Source organism: Ovis canadensis, chromosome 15, assembly GCF_042477335.2.
Source record: "Ovis canadensis isolate MfBH-ARS-UI-01 breed Bighorn chromosome 15, ARS-UI_OviCan_v2, whole genome shotgun sequence".
NCBI lineage: Eukaryota > Metazoa > Chordata > Mammalia > Artiodactyla > Bovidae > Ovis > Ovis canadensis.
In genome coordinates, this window is record NC_091259.1 from 32,122,647 (window position 1) to 32,147,683 (window position 25,037).

Here is a 25,037-nt window from a genome sequence, read left to right on the forward strand (position 1 = left end):
TATGGAAGTATGTGGGATCGAGTTTAGGTATCTTGAATATAATGTTGATTAGAAGAAATCTTCTGGAAAGGGGGTGCATTTCATTCTTTTCCTTCTACCTTTGGCTGCCCAACAAACTATTACTGCTTAAAATTAGTATTTAAAATATAAATTAATTAGGAACTAGATTCCGAAAGGTAAAATAAATGTTAGGCTAAAGAGCCAGAGCATGCTGAAGCAGATGGTACAACTATCACTATGACCACCACCACCAATGCTAATTAATATCTGAGTATTAATTATTTCCCAGGGAGCATTCTATGCTCTTCACAAGAGCTTTCTCATGTAATACCACTCAAGTAAAATAAAAAGTGGAAAGTAAAAAATTAAAGAGCCTTTTGTTAAAAAGGCATTAACAATTTTTAATGTCAAATCCATTTGTCCATCCACATATATGATTTTATTTCTCATACTTTGCTGTAAGACTATATGTTGTTATAAGTAAAAGTTAATTACCAATACATATCTGTGTGCTATGCTGATTCTTTAGGGAAAAAATATTAACTAATAGGATAAGAAAACCGAAGAATTCCAGTTAATTTTCTTAATAACTGTTTAGTTTAGATACACATTTAACCAAGTCATTGCCATTTTCAGATAACTCAGAACTCATACCATTGATCACTGCTGGTTGTTGCCTCCAGTAAAGTCTGATAGGCAAGTTCCATTAATTTCTTCACAGATTCACTGACGCGACACGTGGGCAAAGAAAAGGAATGTTGGTCCAACGTATTCTCAGGCTCTAAATTCGCCGCTTCATTGTACTGAGCTGTGGACACTTTCTGTACTTGTAGCTTGTCGTCCTCGTTAGGATGAAGTAAGTCTGGTACACTTATCTTAGAAGCAGGAGTAATCTAAGAGTCAAACACAGAAAATGCATTGTCCTCAGGATAATCCAGATGCATGCAGATGGTGAGGAGTAAGATACTGACCGCTTCCATCACAATTAAGCTGTGGATCTACAGAATAATTTCAAGATATGAGTGAATTTGGCAGTACTTTAATGACTGCTCAATCTTGGGTGAAAGGATGTCATAAGGAATAAGCAAGGCCCTTTACTGGGCCATTCTTTTCATTCTGTGCATTTCTTACTCTTGGTGGAAACAACAAAGCCGTGAAACTGACCCAGGATTTTACGTAAAGGAAAGGACCTTCAAAAAATCCTCTTTCTCAGATTAGACTATTGGATTAATGCACACCAGTATGACTTTGTGTTCCACTGTCATTAAATTATTTCCCATCAGAAACATGTCTCAGCTTAGCCAAAGAAACAACACATTCAAGCTAGCTTACGCTGCTCTTAAAAACAAAATTCCAAACAAAATCCAAAAACGTTCCCTCCATTTACACTGAATGAGAATTCCCAGATTTAGTGAAAACTACAGAGAAGAAAGGGGCTTCCCTGGTGGCTCAGCAGTAAAGAATATGGCCTGCAATGCAGGAGACACTGGTTTGATTCCTGGGCTGCGAAGACCCCTGGAGGGGGGCATGGGAACCCATTCCAGTATTCTTGCCTGGAGAATCCCATGGACAAAGAAGGCGCCACAGGGTCGCAAAGAGTTGGACAAGACTAAAGCGAGTGAGCACACACACACAAAGGGAAGAATACTAGGCCTCTAGTCTGGGAACATCAGTGATATTTTCCACCCTAACTTTAAACGAAGTCATTTAACCTCTCTTGACCTCAATTTTTTCATTGCAATATGAAGAAATTGCACTAAACTAATGGTTTTCAAATCCTGCTTCTCAAAGATGCTTCAGGAGCCAAAAAAAAAGTTGGGGGGGGGGGGGATTAAGCAGGTGGAAGAAGCAGCAGATTCCTACCTCAAGAAGAGCTGCTCTGCTCAGCACACACTGGACCTCTATGGAAAATTTCTGAAAAAGTTTAAGTGTTTTTCAAGTCTTAAAAAAACATTAAAGTCATCAGACTTGCCATCTGTATATAAAATTTGTATAACATCTATTTTATAGGGCTGTTATAATGTTTCAATGAGAATACAAGTATCACAACCAGGGGAGGTGCCACTGGCATCGAGTGGGTAGAGGCTAGAGATGCTACTGAACATCCTTCAGGACAGGCCCCAGAGCAAAGAATTATCTGGTCCCAAATGTCAACGGTGGCATTGCTGAGAAACTCTGATCTAGAGGAAGTGCCATCATTAGGATTTGGATATTTGGGAGGAAAACACAGTCTTACAGAACGTCAGAACTAGTTGAATAGGGAGTTCAGAGATTATCTAGTTCAATTCTGTCACGTTACATAGAAGGAAACTGAGGTCCAACAAGGCTAAAAGATTTAGCCCAGAGTCACAAAGCAATCTAGTAACAATCTTATCTATAACAAGGAGATATGACAGAGCTATTGGGATATGTATTAATTCACTCACTAAATATTTACTGAGCACTAAGTACACAGTAGTAGGCACCAGGTATATTCTTTATGCTAAAGGTACAACAAAGGTAAACAAATGCTAGAGGTAAACAAAACAGTAAAGAACAAAGCAAACTGGAAAAAAGAAACCAACCCTCCCCACATAGAGCGTATTTTCTAGCAGGGAAAAGCAATAATTCAAACAAAATACTTATTGACAATAACATGAAATGAAAGTCACTCAATCGTGTCCGACCGACTCTTTGGGACCCCTCAGACTATATAGTTCATGGAATTCTCCAGGCCAGAATACTAGAGTGGGTAGCCTTTCCCTTCTCCAGGGGATCTTCCCCACTTAGGGATTGAACCCCAGGTCTCCCGCATTACAGATGGATTCGTTACCAGCTATGCCACAGGAGAAGCCCAAGAATACTTAAGTGGGTAGCCTATCCCTTCTCTAGAGAATCTTCCCAATCCAGAATCAAACCTGAGTCTCCTGCACTGCAGGCAGATTCTTTACCAACTGAGCTACCAGGGAAGAAAATCAAAGCAAGAAAAGAGTTTAAGAAATAGGGGAAGGCTTCCCTGATCGCTCAGATGGTAAAGACTCTGCCCACAATGCAGGAGACCCTGGTTCAATCCCTTGTTCAGGAAGATCACTTGGAGAAGGGAACGGCTACCCAATCCAATATGCTTGTCTGAAGAATTCCATGGACAGAGGAGCCCAGGAGCTATAGTTTATGGGGTCACAAAGAGTAAGATACAACTGAGTGACTCTCAGTGGTAAAGAATCCGCCTGCCAATGCTGGAGACACGGGTTCGATCCCTGATCCACAAAGATCCCACCTGCTGCAGAGCAACTAAGACTATGCACCGCAAGTATTGAGTCTGGACTCCAGAGCCTGGGAGCCACAACTACTGCAGCCTGCAGGCCTAGAGCCTTAGTTCTGAAACAACAGAAGCCGCTGCAATGAGAAGCCCGCACACTCTAACGAGAGAGCAGTCCCCACTCACTGCAACCAGAGAAGAGCCCACACAGCAAATAAGACCGAGCACAGCCAAAAATAAAAACAAGTACATACATAATTTTTTGAAAAAAGAAATAGGGGGAGGTTACAGTTTTAACAGTGGTCAGGTAACTTCCCTGGTGGTCGCAGTGGTTAAGACTCTGTGCTTCCAATGCAAGGGTGGGGCGTGTGTTTGATTCCTGGCTGGGGAACTAAGATCCCACATGCTGAGCAGTGCAGCCAAGGAAATATTTTTAAAAATAATGAATTTTTTTAAAAAAGTAAAATAGTGATCAAGAAAGGGAGCAAGTCTATAGCAATATTCCAAGCAGAGAGGGAAAGAGGTTTCAGTTCTGTAGCCAAGCTGTCCTGGCAAATGAAGAGTGACTGAAGAAGAATGCTGTAGGAGATGCAGTCAGAGCGGCAACAGGGGACACATCACCCAGGGCCTTGCAGGCCACGGTAAGCCGACTGGGTCTTTCTCTGAATGAGACATGAAGCCACCGGGCTTTGTGCATGAGAGTAACATAACTCACTTTCATGTAGAAACCCTGCAGCCCAGTTCCCAGTAGTGAGTGCTTTTCAGTTCCCCCCACATCCCCAGATTACACCAAAATGTGTTAATATCTGTGGGGCTCAAATGGCTAATTAAATATTTTACTGAAGCGGGCACTACAACAGGGTAACCCCAGGAGAAAGGGCCGTGCAGACAGCACAGAGGGGAGAAGAGCATGGTCCTCTCAGTGGTCACAGAAAAGCGGCTGAGGAATTTTCTAAGGGATTAGTTTAGTCTATGTCTTCTTTTAATCTAAATAACACTTATATTTGCTAAATATTATTTTATATATGCAAGATATTTTTAAAAAAACAGAAAAACATACAGAATTATCTAAGGTCAAAGGAGTAAATTACTCTCAATGCAAATTATAATTTGTCCATGGATTTTACAGATAATTGTTTATACCATACAAAGATCGTATCTTTTGGTTTCCTTTTATTAACTTCACCTCTATTAGCCTAAGCCATGAAGTCAACATTTTCACAACAGGATATAATCTCTGGATATAATAGTACCTGTCACAAAATTGCATATTAAAAATTCAAGTGATAAAGTCAAGAAAACTATAGGTTGATATACTCTATGATTTCAACAATAGCAATCCATTAAATTCATGTACACTTTTTCAATTTATACAATGCTTTTATGTGTGTTATCTTGCCTGGATCCCACAATACCCTATGAAAGAGGTAGATCTTAGGACCCCTTTCAAAATGAGAAAGCTAATGTTTAAGAAAATTAATAACTCACCTCAATGACCTCAGCAAATGTCATGTGCTCTTCCATTCTACCACAATCATCTCAAAAATAAGCTGCTTCCTAACTCAGTGTAATAAACTATAACCATCCCCCCCATACCTTCACAGTGTTGTGAATTTCAGAGGTCATTAGGTTTCTAGCCGCCACAATCACATCCTGACACTTCTTGTTAGCAAAATGAGAATTGATATTACGGGCATATTTCAGCAAATCAGTAGTATCTCCTTTTAAAAACCTCATCTCCTTTAAGGCATTTTCAAATTCTTCAGTGGATTGTATGATCTAAGAAAGAAATGCAAGAAAAAGAAAGAAAGTAAAGAATTATATACATATATTCCTTTTCAATATTAAAATTTCAAATCCAATGCACAGAAAAGAATAATGAGCAGATGGTTAAGTTTTAGAACAGACCATCCATTACTAGGTAGAAAATATTATACATTTTAACTCATCAGGAAGAGCATCTTCATTAGGAGTTTCTGACTCTGCTTAGTCGAAGTGCAACAAATTTTTTAGTAAATATACAGTCATCCCCCTCCCTTATCCTCAGTTTCAGTTACCCACAGTCAGCTATGGTCTGAAAATACTAAATGAAAAATTCCAGAAACAAACAATTCCTAAGTTTTAAATTGTGCACTGTTCTGAGTAGCATGATGAAATATCGCCCTATCCTGCTGTGTTTTACCCACAGGATATGAATCATCCTTTTGTACACAGCATATCCGTGTTATATACACTACCTGCCCATTAGTATAGAGAAAACACTGCACATACATCTACAGCTCAATACTAACCACAGGTTCACGTCTTCACTGAGGGTTTTAGAACATATCCCAAACATAAGGGGGAACTTCTGTACTTATTTCAGTGTTTGAGGAAACACTAGAAAGAAGCCAAAAAGTAAAGTATTGCCTAGTACCTACTAGAGCTGATACAAATATAAAAACAATTGTTTTTCAAAAGTACCTAATGCAAACATATTAACACTGAATAAGAAAGCATACTTTCCAATCAAAAGGCAGCAAGCCAGAAGAGAAATGAAGTTATAGGGAATTTGCATCCACACCTTATGAATAATTTTCTTAAAGAACAAATGATCTCTAAGATAAACAAAGGGCACTGACAAGACCCTGCGGTCTCCCCAAACCTTCAGTGACACCTCTGCTCTTACCTCTTCATACTGCTCTAACTTGCTACTATTTGTCGGGATAGAATAAACCAAACAATCTTTAATAAGGCACTCAGATAGGTCCTCCCAGATCATGTCACCGAGCATCTCAGCCAGTGTGATCTTAGATGTCTTTAAATTTTCTAGGTCAGCATCAAGAGGTAAATCTGAAATCAAAAGAAAAAGTTTTAAACAAGAAGCTATTCACACACCAGATATATTCTCAAATTCCCTACTTTTCTAGAACTCTTCAATTTTAAGATGACAGGAAAGAAAACAGCACAAGTAATTCTACCTTACTTCAACTATGTGGGAAAATCATGACCCACAATTATTATTGTATTTTCACTGCTCAGATGAGTCATCTGCAGTATAAGACTGCCTGCCTGCTCTCTGTAACAATGAGGTAGTAAGCTATCTACATTATAATCATCCACTGCTAACCCACCAATCTGATTATATGACAAGCACTCAGAAGTTCTGCACACCAAGTTGAAACTAGTTTAGGATAAAATCCCATTTCTCCAATAATAAATAAACATAGTTTTTCATCTCTGCAAAGGATCAGAGTGTTTATTCTAAGCAAAATATCAATAAATACCTTACATTATCATGTAATATGTAGTCTGTCAAACAGAATACTTCAATCTATCTTCCACGGTATATTTTATGGTGGCTTTTTCTAACACATTTTGAGGAAGTTAATTAATTAACTGCTTCCCCTGTGGCTCAGCTGGTAAAGAATTCACCTGCAATGAGGAAGACCTGGGTTGGGAAGACCCCCTGGAGAAGGGAAAGGCTACCCACTCCAGTATTCTGGCCTGGAGAATTCCAGGGACCATATAGGCCATAGGGTCGCAAAGAACTGGACATGACTGTGCAACTTTCATTATTAACTAACTAAACAGTATAAGAGAACCTTAAAAAAAAGTGACCCTACTACCTCAAACCCTTGAGCTATCTCATAATATCAGAAGTCTAGGCTTGCACTGTTTGATATGATGGCAATCAGCCACATTTTGCTACTGAGCACATGACATGGGGCTAGTGTGACTGATGAACTCAATTTTTTAAAATTTTAAGTAATTTCAAAAACTGGAAGCAAAGGTGTGTAGTTATAATGGGTAGCATAAGGGAGAAGGCAATGGCACCCCACTCCAGTACTCTTGCCGGGAAAATCCCATGGGCAGAGGAGCCTGGTAGGCTGCAGTCCATGGCGTCGCAAAGAGTCGGAGATGACTGAGCAACTTCACTTTCACTTTTCACTTTCATGCATTGGAGAAGGAAATGGCAACCCACTCCAGTGTTCTTGCCTGGAGAATCCCAGAGATAGGGGAGCCTGGTGGGCTGCCGTCTATGGGGTTGCACAGAGTCGGACATGACTGAAGCAACTTAGCAGCAGCAGCAGCAGCAAGGGAGCCTTGTGGTGACAGGCTAGTTTTGTATCTTGATTGTAGTGGTAGGTACATGAAGCTACACAGGTCATAAAATTGCATAGAACTATTCACACACACAAATGAGCGCAAGGAAAACTGGAGAAATCTGAATAAGCTCTGTGAATCGTACCACAGTCCATTTTCTGGTTTTGATCCTATACTATGGTTACACAAGATGCTAACATTGGGGAAAACTGAGTGAAGGGTATATGGGATTTCTATACATTTTTTGAATAAAAATTTTAAACTAAAAAAAAAAAACAAAGGAAGTAAAGTAAAATACTTTTCTGTTAAACACAATTTTGTTGCTTTGATAAGACCACATCTCACTTTAACCATACCACCACGTATGTGTACCGTAGTGCTCATTTCAGGCACGTATATTACTTCTGGTATTTCATATAAACACATTTTCGATGTAGTCAGAGTAAACAGATTCATTCCATTCCAATGACTTTGTTTTCCTATGCATCAATGTAACACTATAATGTGTGTACCTGAATATTCTGTGCATACAGCACAGGTCACAGTAATAACTATATAAACTGAAAAAAGGAGTTAAATTGAAGTGCTTATTATTTTCATTATGATATATTTTTCTTGCTTAAGAAAATAACTGTAAACAAACCTTCAAATTTAAAACTAAAATATACTATTGATGCAGAATCAAGTGAAGATGCAAAAGTTGGAGGAACTGGTAGAAACAGTAAAGGAAAAAAAGAGACTGGAAGAAAATATACCACGAATTCTACAACAAATGGCAGTGCAAATTGCTAAAACAGAGCAAGGCAAAATTTTGCTATGCAAAAAATTTTAAGATGATAAAGCAGACAATATTAGGAGACATTTTCAGCAAATATATTAGGAATTTGTCAAGCTTCCTCTCAAAAAAGAATTGACAAAATTAGTCACCTGAAATCACAATTAAATGTCCAACCAAAAATGCGATTTTAATGGGATCTGAGCTCATGGAAAAGACCCTGATGCCGGGAAAGACTGAAGGCAGGAGAAGGGGATGACAGAGGATGAGATGGTTGGATGGCATCACTGACACGATGGACATGAGTTTGACTATGCTCCGTGAGTTAGTGATGGACAGGGGAGCCTGGCATGCTGTAGTCCATGGGGTCGCAGAGTCAGACACAACTGAGCAACTCAGCTGAACTGAACTGAGCTTGTAAATTTAGCTAGTGATAAAATGACTTGATAAAATCATTCTATGTTTTCTCTGTGTGTACATTTTGATATCAAATTTATGCTTGTTTTTAAAAAATTAATCAGGATACTTATCTATCCTTTTCTATTGACCAATAGAGCTTGATTATCAAAAAGGATTATGTGTAATTTGAAGGGTACCTAGAATTTAGCTATAAAGTTTATGTGTCTAATGGTGACCTTTTAAATAGGAAATCTTTAATAATCTTTCAAATTTCTTCTACAACTATTTGAATGTTCAGAGTCTCTACTTGGTAAATTTTAGTAACTTATACTTTCTAGAAAATCAATACCACTAACGTTTCTAAAGAAAAAGGGTAATTTTCCCTCTCCATATCCACACGTTTCTCTGTCTCTCTGTGCCCAAGAAACCAATGTTAAGAGTCTGGTTTGTACTCTTCCTCCCTTACATTTATAACACACACTTGACAGAGATCAAACTGTGTCCCCCACAATTCATATATTGAAGCCCTAATGTAACTGCATCTGGAGACAGGACTCACCTTTAAATAGGTCATAAGGGTGGAGCCCTACCCTTAATCCACTTGGCTAGTGTTCCTCTAAGAAAAGGAAAGACATCAGGGATGAGCATACAGAGAGGAAAGGCCATGTGAGGACAGTGAGAAGACTGTCTGCTAAGCAAGGAGTGAGGGCTCAGGAGAAACCAAATCTACTAACACTTTGATCTTGGACTTCCGGCCTCCTAAACTGTGAGAAAATAAATTTCTGCTTTTTAAGTCACACAGCCTGTGGTATTTTGTTATGGAAGCCCTAGTAAACTAATATAATACTCAAATAAGGGGCCACACTTCCATTTTTATTAAATGGGTTCATGCCATAGATTTTACACTTAACTTTTTATCCCTTAAAAATAGATCGTGGCCATCTCTGAGATATCTAGCTCTACTTCACTTCTTTTTAATAGCTGCATAGTACTGCAGCTATGAAATTAAAAGATGCCTACTCCTTGGAAGAAAAGTTATGACCAACCTAGATAGCATATTCAAAAGCAGAGACATTACTTTGCTGACTAAGGTCTGTCTAGTCAAGGCTATGGTTTTTCCTGTGGTCATGTATGGATGTGAGAGTTGGACTGTGAAGAAGGCTGAGCGCCAAAGAATTGATGCTTTTGAATTGTGGTGTTGGAGAAGACTCTTGAGAGTCCCTTGGACTGCAAGGAGATCCAACCAGTCCATTCTGAAGGAGATCAGCCCTGGGATTTCTTTGGAAGGAATGATGCTAAAGCTGAAACTGTAGTACTTTAGCCACCTGATGTGAAGAGTTGACTCATTGGAAAAGACTCTGATGCTGGGAGGGACTGGGGGCAGGAGGAGAAGGGGACGACAGAGAATGAGATGGCTGGATAGCATCACTGACTCGATGGACGTGAGTCTGAGTGAACTCCGGGAGTTGGTGATGGACAGGGAGGCCGGGCATGCTGCAATTCATGGGGTTGCAAAGAGTTGGACATGACTGAGTGACTGAACTGAACTGAACTGAACTCCATACTATGGCTCAACTGTAAGTTACACAACCATTCTTCAGATGATACCCATTCCAGTATGCAAGTATATACAGTACTTACACATGCAAACATATATACTGTTGATATGACATCTGTAAGGAATTAATAAGTGGGCTACCTGGGTCAAAGGGATGAATTCTTAGCATAACTATAGTGCTTCAGATTACTCACTAAGAAACACTCACAAAAGCAATGGAGGAGCCGACCTTTCCATTTTCTTACCAAAAGTGTCTTACACAGATCTCTGAATTTTGTCGACCTTAAGGGTGGAAATTTCTACTCTGATGGTGTGATTTCCATTCCACTATTAGGGAGATTGAGCCACACATATTTTTATGTTTATTAATAATTTGAACCTTTTCTTCCATAAATTGCCTATTCATATTTGTTACCCTTTTTCTGTTACTATGTTCTCTCTTTCTTTGGAAAAAATCTAAAAATCAACTCCTTGTCTGTCAAACACACTGCAGATATTTTCTCCCAGTATAATATAATCTTTGTTTATGGTACTGTTTACCATATAGAATTTGACATTTATACGCAATCAAATTTGTCAATCATTTCCTTTATGTATTTGGAGCTTCCCAATAATATTTAAGTATTCTTGTGAATTTTCTTCCAACACTTTTATTGTTCTACTTTTTGCATATAAAGCTTTAATCCATCTGGAATGTATCTCTGAAGCACGAAGCAGGAATCTAACTTTGTCTCATTCCACATAGCCAGTTTTGCTAGCACTATTATTTAATAAACTGTCTGCCCCACTAAACTAAAACGCGACTGACCAAATGGTAAATTCTCTTTTATTCCTGGGTCTACTTCTGGACTCTTTTTCATTCCACTGAGCTTATGTCAAAAACATAGTTTTGATTATAAAATTCTCCAACTCCTGTTTTTCAAATCTTTACTGGCAAGTCTCATATTTTTTGATGTAAGCTCTAGAGTAATTCATTTGCCCAATTCAAAAAATATATAACAAGCAACTGATTGGAAATGTATTAAGTTTATATGTTATTTTGGAATGAGTTGACAATTTTTCGAGATTGTCTTCTAATCCATGATAGCCTCCCTTCCCTTTATGCCCTCAGTAAGTTTTATGCTTTCCTTTACATATATTCTTCCTATTAAATTTATCTTTAAGAGTTTAATAGATTATGTTGCCATTGTAAATAAGATATCTTTATATTTTATAACTGATTGTTGCTAGAGAGAAGAAATCTGATTTTCAAAGATTTATACTGTACCTAGACAACTTAGTAAATTTCTTACTAATTATAAAAGTTTTAGTAGTCTTTTGGTTTTTTAGGTATACAATCACATTATTTACAAGTAAATTCTTCTCTTTAATATTCATACTCATTTTCTCTTCTTTGCATCAGCCATAACACCTAAAACAATGTTAACAAATATTAATGCCAGTGTGCATTCCTGACTTAAAACTGATTTTAATGGAAATAAATGGGGCTTTTTAAAAATGGTCTCATATATTTAAGAGTATTTCTTCTGGGCAGATTCCTAGAAGTTGAAATCTTGGTTTAAAGATACAAATATTTTAAGACTTTTTATATATTTTGCCAAATTATTTCCAAAAGAATTTTTTATCCTCTTTTTAAAAATTTTCTTGCTGTTGGTATAATGATGCTTAGTAATAAAAAAAACTTGGAAGTAAAAAACACATATTTAAAAGATGAAAGGAGCATATAACCAAAGACAAACAGAAGAGAGAAGGTAAAAACCTTTATGAAGTTTCAGAATAACTAAGATGCAAAGAAAGTGGAAGGACTCCAAAAAGAACTAAGGCTACAAAGTATGATCCTTAGGTTATATTTAGGGGAAGAAGAAACCATTAAAAAAAAAAGCCCCATTTATTTCCATTAAAATCAGTTTTAAGTCAGGAATGCACACTGGCATTAATATTTGTTAACATTGTTTTAGGTGTTATGGCTGATACAAAGAAGAGAAAATAAGTATGAAGGAAGGGAATATTAACTGAAAGATATTAGAGATGAGAAGAGAACCTAGCAACAGGGAGTTAGTTGTCTTCTGCTCTGAATATCCTAGGTACAAAGAAAACTTCCAAACACAGTGGATTGAGCACTTAAAGGACCAATGTCAACCTGAAAAGACATTCCAGTGTGCTCCTAGAGCACCCTCCAATCCAGCCCTATCTTAAGTTACCAGTACCATCACTGACTTAAGCTACAGGAAAACATGATTATCAAATTGGCATTCAACATGAAGTAGAAAGGATAGTTAACTCACTGCAAACTTTTCTCAAGTAAAATCTAACAAAGATTAATGTTAACTGTCAAAAGCCAAGTGTAAGACAGGAAAGCAGCCATTGGCACTGAGTATGATGTGGGATTTCCTTTACATCAAGCTCAGTAAGTTAACTGTGTAATAACAGCCTTTGGCTATACTAACAGAAACCTGAAACTGAGACAGAAGGAGTGAATAATCCTCCCGGACGAATCTGAATTGGTTCAGACTATCCCTAGGATACTTTGTTCTGTTTTGAACACCATACTGTAATAAAAAGGACTATGGAAGAAATGGAATATATCCATAGAAGATCACTGAAGATAAGATCTAACATTATTTCATTAAAAAAAAAAGTAAAGATGGTGGTAAGATGTAGGGGACATAATAAGAGAGACTGGAAAGAATTTCAAAGACCAATTTCAAAGAATTAGACTTCTATACAGCTCCACATAGTAGAAACAGCATCAGTAAAGCAGATATTACAGCGCAATATATTTTGAATATATTTTTTAAACAACTACCTTAAAGATTCAATTTCCAAAAAGGGCATTTTGGCAAGAGTATTTAATACAGAAGAGACACAATTTTGAAAAACAAACAAATAAAAACTTGACAGTACTCAGAGCTGTGCAGAGGTAGGATAGACTCTCAAAAGGTGCTCAGGCTTGTTGTGACCAGTTGATGGGAGTGTTAAGAGGAGAGTCAAGCATCAGAGATATCTGGATTGATTACCTTTCTAGTTCTTTCCAATCCTTGGACTCTTTGTTTACAATCTTTTGTTATATCTAATAAAAACAAGAGTACATTATCTCCCTAAGTAAAGGAACAAGAAGAAAACTACCTTTGATTTTTGCAGTTCATGCAAGTCTTAAAATTTTTTATTCTCTGCTATCAAAACTAGAAAGAATTCCTTGCTTTACATATAAATTATTTATATATAAATAAATAATGTCTATATGTATACAACTGAGTCACTTTGCTGTACAGCAGAGATTGGCACAAAACTGTAAATTAACTATACTTTAATAAAAAATAATAAAATATTTATATATAAATAAATTATGTGACTGCCAGGAAGGCTTACAAACAATAGTAGCATTTCTTTTATTTTTTCCACAGCAAGAGTGCTTAATTTGACTATTCAATATGACAACTGAGAAAACCAAAAAGAAGGTAAGTCAATAGACTAAAATGACACTATTATAATAAAAAAACAGAAATTTTACTTTTAATAGTGTGACAGCCAAAAAATGACTCAAGCAACACAGAAACTGGTTGTTTCAAGGGTGAACATATAAAGATCTAACCAGTAGGCTGAGTTGGAATGAATTCATGTTAAACTCAGTTTGTTTATATCAACTAGGTTGATGGGGATTTTCCCACTGAAATATGTAAAACAGCACTTAGTTCATTTCTGCTTTTCCTATAACTAACCAAAAGTCCCACAATATGATGTCCCTAGAAGTCCCATGAGAGAAATGCATCCCAAAATCCAACTATATATTACAAACAAAGAATATGGGGTACCACTGATGACCTTACCTGTCAACACTAGGCAGAGAAGGAAAACAAAATAGAGCAAGAAATAGAAAGGTAACTACTTTTTTCCCAAGACATAATTTACTCACCTCCATCCTCCATTCACTCAGAATGGTGGCATTTTTATCCACTTTTTAAAATAATATTTACTTTCAAATACCACATCAACTTTTCCAAAATATGAAAGCATGGCCTTGGGAATACACACCTAGAAGTTGTTTCTGGACCACTTCCAGTACCAGTCTGATCTTGGCAAAAACTTCAGATGGTGATGGATGTTCCAAGTCAGTCATCACAGATTCAAAACGAATGATAGTGATGTTAGGTTGGCTTTCTATCACGGCAAGAAGCAACGGGCAAGATGCCAGAGGCTTAAGGATATACTTCAGTAGCATTTGACCTGAAAGTTATATGGACACTCATAAAAAAAAAATCACTGAAGACACTTGAGAAAAAAAAAAGATCTTTGAGCCTAACAACAAAAAAACATATACCAGGACATTCCACAACAGCCATATGCACTGCAAGCTTTTCCACTGAAGGTTCCCAGATTGTTTACAGATTTTTATTTAAATTATTAAAAAATAAAAAACACCAGCAGCTAGTTTGAGAAAAAAAGAGATAGAAAAGAAAAAAAGAAAGGAGCTAAGCCCTTAATGAAGAGGGTAATATTTATAACAATTCTACTTAATGAATCATAAAGCCAAACCTTATGATCCATCATCAATATCATTCAGAGAATATTTGTTAATTTTTCCTGTCATTCCTTTAACATTGGACTTTCTGAAAATGTCATGTAAATGAAACAAAGTAGGATGTCTTACCAAATGACTTAAGCTTGGTATGTAGCTCTCCAAGAAGAGAAAATGCCAAGAGGACAGAACTGATTGGTGGCACGGGGTTCTTCTCTTCTTTCTGAGATTGTTCGGTGCATAAATGAAGCTCTGTTTGCAGGCAAGATTCCAAGTTGCTGATATCTATGGAGAAGGGAAAAAATATCAGCTGTCTTAGCAATACAAGATGTTCCCATTTCTATTCCTGAGAGCCCACTGTCTACCAAGAGTCCTAAAAACGTGGTTTTAGTACAAAACACTTCCAATGCAAGCAAGTACGAATTACTGCATACAAATCCTTGGCATCACTTTAAAACAAAGAAATTACTTCTTTTGGTATGCTCAAAGAATCACACTGAGTGCAAAAGATGATGTACCTACAATAACTGCATATTAAATATGTGTTGAGAACAGATAAACAACAAGGTCCTACTGTACAGCACAGGGAACTATATGTAATATCCTATGATAAATCATAACAGAAAAGAAAATTTTAAAATGTGTGTGTGTGTGTGTGTGTGTGTATAACTGCATCACTTTGCTGTCCAGAGGAAATTAACATACCACTGTAAATCAACTATACCTCAACAACAAAAATATATTGAATGACTGAATGAAGGCAAAGAATAAGTGAGATCCTAGTTTCAGTTAAGGCCTCCTCTTCTATGTTCCCTCTTATGAAGGAAAGAGAACAGCCTGCCAAACAAGTTTAACAAGAAGGGTGTGTTACAACAAAGAACTGCCATCTTCTCTTAATTTTATAATCTGCTTGGAAATAGAATCTAAAACTTCTGAACACACATGGGGTGTGTGTGAGGGGGCAGAGTGTCTATGTACATACATACATATATACTGTATTTGAAGGCCAAAGCAGATAAGGGGAAGAAAGAAAGGGGAGACTCTGAGGTTTCCTCTGAAACAGACTAAATTTCAAGATTAAATGTTGGAAAATATACTGGATTTAATGGCATGTCTTTCAATATACCCTCAGAGATTTTACTTTGTATAAACAAGATACAAAACAGAGTTCACACCCAGAGGTGGGCAGAGGGGCTGAGAACCAAGTAGTATAAATAAAAGCCAGGGCCAGAGTTATCCCATTTCTCATGATTCTGTCACCGATTTTCCCCAAGGACTGAAAAAATTGGATCAAACTCCTATCCCATTGATCCCCTGTTTTCCTTAGCAAGAGAGAGAAAGGTCAAACAGCTTCTTTAAGCTTTTTAGAAAAGATAAACTGTTGGGATGAGGGCTCTGGGAATGACACACTCTACAGTGGAGTGGAACTGGGGGCTTAAAGTGCTTCCACCTCCTCTAGCACACCCTCACCTCACAGACCCCTCCCAACCATCTCCCCCCTTCTCTGCTCCTTCCTAGAGAGAAGTGTGAAGGAAGTAACAGGCATTTTGGTCCTAACAGCATTCTGCTTAAATGAGAACTCAATATAGAACTGGGAGATTAATAAATGAAGCTGTCTTCTCTCCCAATATAAAATATTTGGAATACACTCTGAAGCCAAACTGGTTCAGGCAGATCAAGCAAAGCAGTTCACTGAGGTCAGCATCACCTTTCGATGGTGGGAACTTCCATACAATTAGCCTCTGCCACTCTTCTCCAAGGTGATAAAGTATGTTCTGTTTCTGTATTGTAAGCTCCATGCTGAGAGATTTCAATATTTTTAAGTCAAAGCATTTTCTGGATTTCAATAACTTCAAGCATTTCTGGGCCTGGCAGTGAAATGGAATCACTGGTAAACATTTCATCTGTACTCTAGGCAGTTTGAACATATTTGTATAACAATAAGGAATACACGTGACACAAAATTTTACTTAAAACAAGAGTAGCATTACTTGTTCATGCTTTAGAGAAAGTGTTTAATACCTCTTCTAGATGCTGAGCAGCAGAAACATACTTCTTTCCTGCTAATGCACAATTATATTCCTCAAGAGCAGTAGAAAACTGAAAAGATAAGTATAGTTATTAGGTATTTTATCTGATACATCTTATTGTTTCAAGTCTGTCTGCTTGTTTGTTTTTAAAATATGAAAAAAATAGCATAGTCAAGGGATACTCATTAAACGATAAGACCAATTGGAAAAAAAAAAAACACTTTCTCACCACCAAAGCACTAAAGTTTGGTTTGAATTTACTGACCTCTTGTAGCTGTCTAAGCAAACAGAGGACTACTGAGTCTCTTTCCAACTGTTGCTTTAAGTCTGTAAATTCAGCAGTTGATACATGGAGATCCCGGCGGACCTAATTCACAATATCAAAGACAAGTACTTTTTAGCTATGCTATACCTAAGAAATAAAACACTTATTATAATCAATAAGCCTTATTAGCTGAATATAACTCATGATTAAATTTAAATGCTGGTTAAGAATGGAATAAAAATCACAGAATGTAGTAGGAAGAGACCTGAAGTGGTCCAAATGGCCCAAATCCTTGTCTTATTCAGAAACACCCATTGTCATCAACATAATATACTCTTGTCAGCAACGAGTCTTAGTTTAAGCAGTTACCTCACATCAGAGAACTCACCCACCTGGATTACTAGAAGGGTATCCCCATGGCCAAGCGACAATTCACTCTAGAGTTGAACAGTTCTAACCAATAAGAAGACTTTCTTAGGTTAAGTGAGGATCCACCTCCTATTCTGTCCCACCTTTTCAGGGACTTTGCATATCAATTACTTCCTCTTTTCTCTATCTTTTACCTCTTACTAATTCATTCTTCATTCATGAATTACATAGTGATTCAATATCTACTAGAGGATGGCTCCTCCTATCAGATTTAAATATGTTAAAAGTTCCCCCATCTTTAAGAAAAAAATATCAATCAAACCCTGTTGCTATGTCTAAAGCATGTATCACCAGTACTTAACCATTCATGAGTACACTGTTATTCTCCTTCCCCTAGCTCTATGACACCAATTTCTACCCATTTTTCTCCTAGTTCTTTGGCCATTTCTTTTTATTTTCTTTTAGGACCTTCATTTTCCCTCTGATCACTTCACACATACTGATATTCCTTTCTCCCTGGCCCTCTCATTACTCTGAACCAGTGGTTCTCAAAAAATTAAACATTTTTTGCTCACCCCCATCCAGGGACATTTGGCAATGTCTAGAGACATTTTGGCTTGTCACAAGTGAGCGAGCTCTACTGGCATCTAGTGAGTAGAGGCCAGGGATACTCAACATCTAAACATCTTACAATGTACAGGATCGCCCCCACAACAAAGAATAATATCCAGCCCCAATCTAGGCATTCAACAGTGCCTAGATTGAAAAACCCTGCTCTATATACTCTCTCCATTCTCATAGTTTCAATTTCTAAGTGCAGCTCTCTCAAGTCCACACCATTTCCCTAAAATCCAAGTATGTATATGGAGGGGGTGATGTGCAAACTATCCTCTGAAGTCCACGCTCTCATAGGAACAGCATGTGGCTACCCAACTACACTATCTGTTTTCACTGTCCCTCTCAGTCAGGTGTGACCATGTGACTAAGATCCCACCAGTGGAATATAAGCTGAAGTGATGTCTACCATTTCCAAATCTGGGTCTTAAGAAAACAGATGCGTCTTCTCTATACCCTCTATTTTCTCTGAACCTCCAGATATCACTGGACATGGGGAGAGACCAACTGCAACCACATAAACAACAACAAAATTCTAACACAGTGCTTCTTAAACTATAACATGCATATATACATATTGCTTGGTGAATCTTATTAAAATGCAGCTTCAAATTCAGTAGGCCTGAGATGGGGTCTGAGATCCTCCGTGCCCACCAAACCACCAAAAGCTGCCAGTTCCACTGCTCTACAGACTGTTGGAAGACAATTTTTTAGGATTTTCTCACATTTCAGCACCATCTTGCAAGCGAAGCAATGCACTGTCTTTTGTTCTGAACTATCTTTTCAAAAATGTTTGTGTAGTAAACAAACATTTGAAAAACAGAAATAGTATTTTCCTTCATGACAGAAGTCCAGCATGCTTACTACCCATTAGAATTCGTTTACGCTCTCTAAGCTGAGGAGTTTTCTTCTATCATGCAGCCCACTGCACACTGCCCTGTAGAAACTGGGGCTCTGGGTGCTGTGCAAAAACGTTCATCCACTGGCTACTACTGTAGGGAACAGACTATCCACCACAGTTCTTGACTCAGAATGCACTAGAACAGCCAGGCCCTGGGTTGTAGAATCAGCCTGCTAGCCTGGAGACCATGATTAAAAAATATGTATCTTGTTTGAGCCTTTGCATTTCAAGTTTCTGGCCCTGCCCCATCTTTCTTCACAATAGTCTAGCCTCCATCTTCATACAAGCCAACTGTGCAGCTCCATTTGGATCTCATATAGGCAGCCCATATTTAAACTCAACCAAAACCTACTCCTCCTCAAGATTCTCTATTTCAATGGATGGCACATCAATAACCTAGTTCCAGTTACCGGTGACTCCTCCATCTTTAACTCGTCACATCAGCAACTCCCAAAGAGCCTATATCTTTTGAAAGTCCCCAGGATTCATCCACTTTTCTCTATGCCCATTGCCACTGACTATGGTGAAGGTCACAGCCTGTCTTGCCTGATTACTTTAACTGCCTCCTGATGTTTCAACTGCCTTCTCATTTCCCAGTCTCTTTTCCCTCAAGTCTTTTCTTCAAACTGCAAGCAGAATGGGATTCCTAAAAATCAAATCTGACATCACTCCCCTACTTAAACTCCTCTATGGCTTCTATAGGGCAATCAAGAAAATCCTTACTGCTTAAACTGATACACATGGTTCTGGCTTACCTTTTTAATCTCATCTCCTGGCCCCTCCCACCACACTCTATAAACATCTGTCATATGGAATACGTGCAGCTTTCCAAAAGTGGTATCTCTCCACTACCTCCGTGTTTGCACCATGCTGTCCCCTGTGCCTACCTAAACATTTCTCCTTCTTCTTTTGCTTAATTACCTATCACTTCAGACTTTGGTTTGGACCCCAATTCGTACAGGAAGACACCTTTAGCAACATCTCCTCTCTTTAACTGAATTATTCCTATTTAGTGTGTATCACATTATTTTATTCCTCTATAGCACGCATGAGATTCACATTTTGAAATAAAAAACTATCTAGTTCACCAACTACCATAGTATCTGGCACGTTACAGATGCTCAGTAAATATACCAAATGACTGAATAAACCCTTTAGTCCACCTATTGAATCAAATTCCCCCTCTCTAGTCATAAATTTGAATCTTTTTCTCAAATGATAAGACTCCAAATATTGAAAGTGTTTCTCACAGCTAAATACCCTCAGTTTCTTCACTGTTCTTCAGATGGTATGGTGGTCAGGTCTGGACCCTCTCGTTAAGACCAGTCATCTTTAAAAATACAACAATCAGACTGACTAAATCTTGGCCAGTCATAATTGGCCAGGAAAACATACATAATCCATTACTCTCTTGTTCCAGATACTTCATTTCTAATAACACAGTCTATGATTGCACTACTGACTTATTTGTCTGACAATACCCTTTGAATATATTATTTGAATGGTGCCAGAGTTGCAGAGTAATGGATTTATTTCTATTAAAACCTCCAACCAGAATGACAGGTAAACTCACTGTTAAATAGATTTTCCAAATAGCTAGTGGTTTCCCCACTTGTGATTCAAGTTTTATACAGAACTTTTAAAAACACATCTGTTCCCTTTCCTTCTTTAGGAACTGTCACACAGAGAAGAGACCTGATGTCTTTCCTTTAGGACCTTGAGAATATCTCAATATCTTAATTTTGGATATCAATGAACCCTGAGTGAAAATTTAGAAATAGATGGACAAGACACCTACTCAATTTAAACCTCTAATATCACCTTGATTTTTTTCAACTGCTTATTTTTCCTAAAAGAAAACTGTAAGGAAAAAATCCTGGGGAGAGAATGTATATGAAAAGTGTAATTTTTAAATTATGAAGTAATATTCCTGTTTCAACACTGGCTTACTCCTTTGTGATGAAAGTACTCTGGCAAACATGGTGAACATTCTTAAAAACTGCCAGACTTTCCATAAGAAGTACAGTAAGCACTAGCCCCATAAAGTGTAAAGTGGCACAGTACAAGATGGGCAGAGATTCCCTGCATGTCCAAGCAAAGTGGCCTTATGACAGGAAGTAGAGTGGTTGTGACTGGCAATCCAAGTCAATTTTCCACAAGAAAGCCAAAAGACCAAGATTGTGCTGAAGCTTTAATATGCTGAGGCCAGCTGCAGATATAAGAGAATGCGTGCTGTTAAGAGATAAAAGCATTTTAAAGTAGGAGATGATAAGTGACAAGGCCAAATGATTCACATATATGCTTTATCTGTTTTTATTATGAAGACATTAAAATCTTGAGACTATTTTTTTTAATTTATAAAGTGAACTAAAATGCAAGAAATTATTAGTATAGTTTAAAATTTTTTACCATAAAAAAGAAATTGTATATAGTTTTGGAAAACATTTGTATTTTAAAACTGGAAGTTACCTTAAGGTCATCTAATTCAACTTCGATTCACCAATAAGGAAAGTGAGGTCTTTAAAAGTTGTATTAAGGCCTTTCTGGTGGTGGCTTCCCTGGTGGACTTCCCTGCAGTGGCTAAGAGGGCCAAAGCAGGGGGCCAGGATTCAATCCTTGGTCAGGGAACTAGATCCCACATGCCATAATTAAGACCTGGTGCAGACAAATAAATAAATAACTTTTCTTTTTTTAAAAAAACGAAGATTTTTTAAAAAGTTGTAAACTGAGTTGTCTTTGGAATCAGGAAACTGAACTTTCTCCCTACAAACCTATCCCACGTAACAAACTGTTCTTACCTCACTCTCTATCCTAGATTTCAGCAAGCCAATGTCATCAGATAGCTTATCCACTTGGGTAACCAGGTCCTGTGCGCTCTGCATGCTAGGCAGGAATTCACTGTACTTCTTGCTGATCATACTGCACACCTCGCCCTATTATACAAGAAAAAAGTTACAATGAGATGAGTAGGGAACTCTTAAAATATATAGCTCGTCTTCTGTTAGGTATCTTCCAAGTCAGGGCCTTTTTGCCAGTTACTCATACCCATTCACTTTCCCTCCAAGCCAATGGGTTTCTCTGAAAAAAACATTTCTCCTACCGTTAAGAGTCCCATAACACAAGGGTACAAGAAGACAATGATCAACAAATCCCAACAGTGCCCAAGAATTGTACAAACACTGAAAAGAGAAAGGCAGAGTCAGAAATTCTCATTTTGAATCAAATCAGTTCAGACTATAGTCACTAATTTTAATCATATATCTAATAGGAAAAAAAGTAAATGAATAAATTAAGACCATAATCTGTATACCTCAATTGATTTATGAATTTCTATTTTCTTGCTTATAAAATTATAAGACCTAATCTTAAATAATTCAGGCTTCCCAGGTGGCACTAGTGGTAAAGGATCCTCCTGCCAATGCAGGAGACACAAGAGACACAGGTTTGATCCCTGGGTTGGGAAGATCCCCTAGAGTAGGAAATAGCAGCCTGCTCTAGTATTCTCACCTGGAGAATTCCCCAGACAAAGGAGCCTAGCAGGCTACAGTCCACGGGGCTATGGAGTTGGACACAACAGAGTGACTGAGCACACACAATCTTAAAACCCTAAGTTGATCTGAGTTCCATTATTTCCTTTAATGCAAAATAATTTAATAAATTATTGAATATTTTTCACTGAATTAGTCAATGTTTGGGAGACAAGAATAAACGATGCTTATGTGCATGCTCAGTTGCTCAGTCATGTCTGACTCTTTTGAACCCCACAGAGCGTAAACCACCAGGCTCTTCTGTCCATGGGATTTTTCTGGCAAGAATACTGGAGTGAGTTGCCATTTCATCCTCCAGGGGAGCTTCACAATCCAGGCATCGAACCCACGTTTCCTGTGTCTCCTGCACTGCAGGCAGATTCTTTACCACTGAACCGAGGAAATTATGCTTGTCCCAAATAAATTCCTTTTAGGTAGGAAAGATAGTATACACCTAAGTAATCAGAATACAGAAATACAATATAACAAGAGTTCAGGCACTCCAGAAGCACAACTGAGAAACAGAGCACCTCTGCCTGGGGGTAAATGGGGATATTTTTCATACACGAAACTACATTTGAGATGGAACTTGAAGAATGAGTAGAAATACTAACAGGTAAAATATGGAGAGAGGGCAACATAAATAAAATCTGGGAACTAGGGGAAAAGTGGGTCTGCTTGGAGAATAGAAAGTAATTCTCATCTGTCTGGATGGAAAAATAAACTGGAGAAAGGCAAGCTAGTTCCAGAACAGGGAGGAGCCTGTAGCTTAACAGTCGGTCCTCCTTCCATCGTATAAAAAAGCAATGAAAAATCCTAAAGCCATATTCCAGGAGATGCCAGTGACACGAATACTTAACACTTAGGAAATCATTTTAGTAAAATAAAACCATTTTTGTGCCTTTATGGTTCAGTGCCAAACTTGCTCTCTTAAATCCACAGGGTACACATCTTTTTAAGGTGTTTAAAAAGTTGGCTTAAAGCTCAACATTCAGAAAACGAAGATCATGGCATCCGGTCCCATCACTTCATGGGAAATAGATGGGGAAACAGTAGAGACACTGTTAGACTTTATTTTTGGGGGCTCCAAAATCACTGCAGATGGTGATTGCAGCCGTGAAATTAAAAGATGCTTACTCTTTGGAAGAAAAGTTATGACCAACCTAGACAGCATATTCAAAAGCAGAGACGTTACTTTGCCAACTAAGGTCCGTCTAGTCAAGGCTATGGTTTTTCCTGTGGTCATGTATGGATGTGAGAGTTGGACTGTGAAGAAGGCTGAGCACCGAAGAATTGATGCTTTTGAACTGTGGTGTTGGAGAAGACTCTTGAGGGTCCCTTGGACTGCAAGGAGATCCAACCAATCCATTCTGAATGAGATCAACCTTGGGATTTCTTTGGAAGGAATGATGCTAAAGCTGAAACTCCAGTACTTTGGCCACCTGATGCGAAGAGTTGACTCATTGGAAAAGACTCTGATGCTGGGAGAGATTGGGGGCAGGAGGAGAAGGGGACAACTCAGAATGAGATGGCTGGATGGCATCACAGACTCAATGGATGTGAGTCTGAGTGAACTCCGGGAGATGGTGATGGACAGGGAGGCCTGGCGTGCTGCGATTCATGGGGTCACAAAGAGTTGGACACAACTGAGCAACTGAACTGAACTGAACTGAAGAAAGCAACAAGGATGTGGCAAGTAACAAACGTAAGGCAATGACAGTAGTACAAAGTGAAACTGCGTGTGGTTAGGTGCCTTTTGTTTTTGTATCAATTGCAAGACAGCAAGATCCAAAGAAGTGCTATTCACGTGTTTTATAACACTCGGCATAGTCTCAAAGGCCTGGGGGTGAAGAGAGTTGAGTTTAATGAAGTCCTGATACGTTTTTAATGACAAAAATTCAGGGAGGAGAACGGTACAACCCTCCCAAAGCTATCACATTCATCCACGAATCATACAGAGGAGGAAACTACACACCGAAGAGGGGTGGGGTGACGCTGCCCTCGTTTCTATCCAGCTGCTATCCCCCGCGCCCTAGACGCCTCGGGCTTCCAGTCCCAGATTCCCTGCTCTGCTGGTCTCCACCGCCTTCCCCTCGCCCCCTATCCCATACCTCCCCAGCCTAACCCCACTCCCAATACTGCCCCAGCCACCGCCTCTTCCCACCGTCCCAGCCTCCTCGGCTCCGCAGTCCCAGTCCCAGGCTGGGCTCCCCTCTAAGCCCCTTTCTCACCCCACATACTTGCACCCACTCTGGCTCCTCCCTCCGTCCCTTTACAGTCAGCCGCCAGCTGCTCCGGCTTCACCTTGATTTCTTCCACCCGCTGGGTCAGGCGACTGATCCGAGTGCCCAAATCCTCCTTCTCCAGCCTCCCGGAGTGTGCCAGGACTTCCGTCACGAACGAAGCCATCGCCACCACAAGAACCAAAACTGACAGGGTCACTCACAGCCAGCGCGGCAGCTCCAGTCCCGCCGGCTGCCTTGGCGCGCGGCCTGCCGGGAAACGGAGTCTCGCGGGGCCCAGATCCCCTCACGAAAAGCGATGGCTGCACTACAGCTCCCAGCAGGCACCGCGGCTATCCTGACGGGGACTTTCCACGGTGTCCCGTAGTTGGCAAACTGTGCGTAGACGCGTTTACTAGCTCCTTTTGAAATCGTTGGTCTTTTCCCGCCGGTTTTTCGCTAGAAGTGAAATGGTTTTATTTAATAACCAGTCCCAAGTGAACCTTTCTCGATTGCAAAACGCTTTCCTGTGAAAT

The 25,037-nt window shown here is 38.7% G+C and overlaps 1 protein-coding gene and 1 pseudogene across 2 annotated transcripts in view; one reads left to right on the forward strand and one right to left on the reverse strand.

Moving 5' to 3' along the window:
* ZW10 (zw10 kinetochore protein) overlaps window positions 1–24,833 on the reverse strand; it is a 35,847-nt gene extending 11,014 nt beyond the window's left edge. Inside the window, exons 1-10 of one of the 2 annotated variants that reach the window (XM_069555232.1) lie at window positions 24,584–24,833; window positions 21,551–21,685; window positions 16,868–16,969; window positions 16,595–16,672; window positions 16,281–16,440; window positions 14,705–14,857; window positions 14,089–14,280; window positions 5,907–6,070; window positions 4,835–5,017; window positions 655–893 (exon numbers count right to left, since the gene is read on the reverse strand). In XM_069555232.1, coding sequence (XP_069411333.1) covers window positions 655–893; window positions 4,835–5,017; window positions 5,907–6,070; window positions 14,089–14,280; window positions 14,705–14,857; window positions 16,281–16,440; window positions 16,595–16,672; window positions 16,868–16,969; window positions 21,551–21,685; window positions 24,584–24,688 — 1,511 coding nt within the window. In that variant the 5' untranslated portion in view covers window positions 24,689–24,833. Of the gene's footprint in view, window positions 1–654; window positions 894–4,834; window positions 5,018–5,906; window positions 6,071–14,088; window positions 14,281–14,704; window positions 14,858–16,280; window positions 16,441–16,594; window positions 16,673–16,867; window positions 16,970–21,550; window positions 21,686–24,519 lie in introns of both variants that reach the window. The other variant, XM_069555233.1, reaches the window with a different exon arrangement.
* On the forward strand, window positions 20,732–21,091 carry LOC138420944 (large ribosomal subunit protein eL42-like; annotated as a pseudogene).
* Window positions 24,834–25,037: the final 204 nt, after the last annotated feature.